The sequence below is a fragment of the Chaetura pelagica genome, unplaced genomic scaffold (genome assembly GCF_000747805.2).
Source record: "Chaetura pelagica isolate M959 unplaced genomic scaffold, ChaPel_1.0 scaffold439, whole genome shotgun sequence".
Classification (NCBI taxonomy): domain Eukaryota; kingdom Metazoa; phylum Chordata; class Aves; order Apodiformes; family Apodidae; genus Chaetura; species Chaetura pelagica.
In genome coordinates this window covers 147,903-152,352 of record NW_009954451.1, presented here as the reverse complement: position 1 = coordinate 152,352, position 4,450 = coordinate 147,903, and the positions used below count along the sequence as shown (strand labels likewise).

Sequence of the window (4,450 nt, the reverse complement as noted above, 5' to 3'; positions counted from 1 at the left end):
CCCAGCCACAGCAGGGAGCTGAGCTGCTGGTTTGCAGTTGGGAGCCCCATCGTTGGCTGATCCGGGTGGACTGGGCAGCCCTCTGGGCACTGGTTCATTCTGGGTTACAGGTTCTACAGGGACCTTTTGCACCAGATTGGGTTGCTCAGAACCTGGTCAAAACTGACCTTGAATGTCTCCAAGAATGAGGCCTCCAACACCTCTCTAGGCAACCTGTTCCACCAGCCTCATTGTAAAGAACTTCTTCCTAATGTCTCACCTAAATCTGCTTTGCTCTAGTCTAGCAGGGTAGTGGTTAGTGAGGTCCCTGGGACAGCTCTGGCTGGGACATCCTCCAAACAATGCCCAGGTATGGGGCCATTTGGATGAGGCCACCTTGTTTGGAATGCTATGAGAGAGGTAACACCATGGACATGGCCAGAGAATGGCCCCTAGGAAGGGCAGAGGTTTGTCACGGAGTGCCCAGAAAGCAGCCAGGAGTTGTTAGAGATCCTGCAGTCAGGTGAGCTCTTTGGCTGCCCCTGAAACCCACCCCAGGAGGAGGATGCCACCCCAGGCTGGCCCTGAGGACCTGAAGCTGTGCCAGCCTTGCCTCGGTGGGGCTGCTGGGCTGGGCAGCTCCCGCCGGGCACCACCCGCCAGCACCCGGCTCCCCGGACGCGCTGCTGCTGGTGGGACCTCTGCAGAGAGGCTCTGAGCAGAGGCCAGGAGGGGCTGGGATGAGGTGTCCTTACCCACACAGGTCCTGGCAGTGCCATCCAGGGTCAGGCCCTCGGGACACTCGCAGCGGAAGGAACCGGCCGTGTTGACGCAGCGCCCGTTGGGACAGACCCCCGGGAACACCTCGCACTCGTTCACGTCTGGGGGCACAGGAAAAACAGGGACAGGCATGAGAAGGGCACCTGTGACTCTGAGGGGCTCCTGGAGGAGACCACAAGGAGCCCAGAGCTGCCCACCAGATGACAACTGGCACCTGGTGACAATGAAAGATGCTCCAGCCACAGCCACGCCCAGACAGCTCAGCCAGAAGAAGTGTCTGTCCATCTGACATAACCTTGTCAGGGATGGACAGACAGACTGGCTGGGCCTGCTGCACGTGTCCAGGGTTGGCACAGCACCAGCAGAGCAACCAGGGCTCACAACCATGGTATTGTTGATGGAGCAGCCCAACCTGGAAACCATTTCCAGGCATGTGAACGTCAAGGAAGTCAGCACAGATTGACTGAGGGGGAGATAAGACTGAGGAGCTTGATAAAACTCTGTGATGAAATGACTGGCCTGGTAGGTGAGGGAAGAGTGATGGACATTGTCTACCCAGTCTGCAGTAAGAACTTTGGCACTGATTCCCATAAGATCCTCATGGATGAGGTGTTGATGGGCTGGAAGAGGTAGCTTCAAAATCAGCTGGGGAGGATCAATCCCAGGCACCAAAACATGCTGGGGGTCACCCAGCTGGAAAGCAGCTTGGTAGGAAAGGACCTGGAGGTCCTGGTGGACACTAAGTTGAAGGTGAGAGAGCAATGTGGCCTTGCTGCAAAGAAGGTGAATGGTATCCTGGGTTGCTGCCAACAGGTCAAGGGAGATGATCCCTCTCCTCTACTCAGCACTGGTGAGGCCACAGTTGGGAGTGCTGGGTCCAGTTCTGGGCTCCTCAGTGTAAGAGGGAGATGGACATCATGGAGAGAGTCCAACAAAGGGTCAGAAAGTGTAGTTCTCCCAGCAGACTTAAAGATGCTGGAGAGCAGCAAATAAACAATGACCATGTTCCCAGTAAAACCAGTCTTCTGCATCCTGCAGCACTTCACCTTCACACGTGACTCCCTTCATCCTGGCATATCCTCGGGGACAGGCAGTGTCTGCAAGAGACCAGAAGAATGTCAGCAAGGAATCACAGAATGGTGGGGTTGGTAAGGACCTCTGGAGATCATCTAGTCCTTGCTAGAGCAGGTTCCCCTAGAGCAGATCCCACAGGAACACATCCAGGTGGGGTGGGAATGTCTCCAGGGATGGAGACTCCACAGCCTCCCTGGGCAGCCTGTCCCAGGGCTCTGCCACCCTCACAGTCAAGAAGTGTTTCCTCATGTTTCACTTGACCCTCCTGTGCTCCAGTTTGTGCCCATTGCCCCTTGTCCTGTCCCTGGGCACCCCTGAGCAGAGTCTGGCCCCATCCTCCTGCCACCCCCTGGAGATATTCCCCAGCACTGATCAGTCCCCCCCTCAGCCTCCTTTTCTCCAGCTGAGCAGCCCCAGCTCTCCCAGCCTTTCCTCACAGGCAGAAGCTCCAGCCCCTCAGCATCTCAGTGCCCTGTGCTGGGCTCTCTCCAGCAGCTCCTTGTCCTTCCTGAACTGGGGAACCCAGACCTGGCCACAACATTCCAAACCGACCCTCCCGCGGGCAGAGTCGAGGTGGGGAGAAGAACCTCCCCCAGCCTTGCCACCTTTGGGCAGGCAGTGGGAGAGGGGCTGTGGTGCTGGTGGCCTGGCCAGCAGAGCCTCACCGATCTCGCAGCGCTCGCAGGGGCTGCCCCAGGCTGCCCCCAGGGTGGCACAGCACTCAGACTTCAGAGTGGCCCCGTTGATGTTCACCTCGCAGCGCCCGTCCTGGATGTTCAACCAGCACGTCCCCTTCATGCTGTCTGGGGGGGGAGGCAAAGACAAGGGGGAAGTGAAGGGCTGCTCCGTGGAGGTCCCAGCTTCGTGGCAACCTCGAGAAGCAGCTGGGATAAGCCACCCCTGAGATGCAATGTGACTGTTGGTCTCCAGTGTCTCTTTGCCTTCCAGGCTGGTGGCCAAGCACTTTGCAGCATGGAGACAAGCTGTGTTTGTTCCCAGAGCCCTGTCCCACTGCTCTGCTGGTCCCCAGAGCCCTGTCCCACTGCTGTACTGCTCCCCAGAGCCCTATCCCAAAACTGCTGGTCCCCAGAGCCCTGTCCCACTGCTCTGCTGATCCCCAGAGCCCTGTCCCACTGCTGTGCTGGTACCCAGAGCCCTGTCCCACTGCTCTGCTGGTTCCCAGAGCCCTGTCCCACTGCTCTGCTGGTCCCCAGAGCCCTGTCCCACTGCTGTGCTGGTCCCCAGAGCCCTGTCCCACTGCTGTGCTGGTACCCAGAGCCCTGTCCCACTGCTGTGCTGGTCCTCAGAGCCCTGTCCCACTGCTGTGTTTGTCCCCAGAGCCCTGTCCCACTGCTGTGCTGGTCCTCAGAGCCCTGTCCCACTGCTGTGCTGGTCCCCAGAGCCCTGTCCCACTGCTGTGCTTGTCCCCAGAGCCCTGTCCCACTGCTGTGCTGGTCCTCAGAGCCCTGTCCCACTGCTGTGCTGCTCCCCAGATCCCTGTCCCACTGCTCTGCTGGTTCCCAGAGCCCTGTCCCACTGCTCTGCTGGTCCTCAGAGCCCTGTCCCACTGCTGTGCTGGTCCCCAGAGCCCTGTCTCACTGCTGTGTTTGTCCCCAGAGCCCTGTCCCATTGCTGTGTTGGTCCCACCAGCATTTCTGTGCTCTCTAACATAACTGCTATCGCACCAGTTCTGTCTCCTGCCCTTTTCCTGGTCCCAACCTGCTCCTCTTCTGGGTACAAATTGTCCTTTTTCTCTCCAGCTGCCCCAGGAAAGTCTTGCCAGGCCTTGACCATCTAGGGGTGGAAAGTGAGCACCTTCTCACCTTGATGAGAAGGGATTTACTTCATCGTGATGGGCCCTAATGTCAGCTCACTGGAGACTCATCTGGTGTGTGAGAACATCCCCCCCCCTGCTGGCCTGGCCCCCCAAGGTCTGTGCTTTCTCTTGCTGCAGCACAGCTGGGGACTTCTGTGTCAGCCACAGCACTGCCTGAGGTGGCACCTTTTCAGGCTCCCTGGGTGCATGAGAGAGACAATTGTTACCAACAACCAAGGAAACACCAGGTGAGTGAAGCCTCAAAGGGTCCCCATCCCCAAGGCAGGACCATGGGACTTGCTTCTGATGAGCAACAAGGGCTGATGATGGTACCAGAGCTGCCTGATGAAGGTCACATCCTTACCCACACAGATGGTGCCACTGGGGTCCAGTTTGCTGCCTGGGGAGCACTCACAGGCAAAGGAGCCAGCGTTGTTCCTGCAGACCCCGTTGACACAAGGGTTGGAGGTGCACTCGTTGATATCTGCAGGAAGGAAGGGACTGTCACCACAGCCAGTGCCTTGGGACCCAGCTCCCTGGGCCACACACTGGGGGGGATGAGAAGCAGAGGTGAAGAAAGGAGGTTTTTCAGCTGATGAGCAGTCCAGGCTGTAGGAGTCCTGTGTGTACAACTCCTGTGGGCACCATCTCAAGGGGGCTGGGGATGGATGGACACCATGAGCTTCTTGAGGATGGAGGGAATGGATGGATTGAGGGTATGGACGGATTGAGGGAACGGATGGACTGAAAATTTGGATGGATTGAGGGTTTGGATGGATTGAGGGTATGGATGGATTGAGG

General features: G+C 58.1%; 1 protein-coding gene across 1 annotated transcript in view; it reads right to left on the bottom strand.

Moving 5' to 3' along the window:
• FBN3 (fibrillin 3) overlaps positions 1-4,450 on the bottom strand; it is an 89,535-nt gene that overhangs the window by 33,156 nt on the left and 51,929 nt on the right. The window contains 4 exon segments of the mRNA XM_010004494.1: positions 735-860; positions 1,806-1,856; positions 2,499-2,636; positions 4,014-4,133. Coding sequence (XP_010002796.1) covers positions 735-860; positions 1,806-1,856; positions 2,499-2,636; positions 4,014-4,133 — 435 coding nt within the window.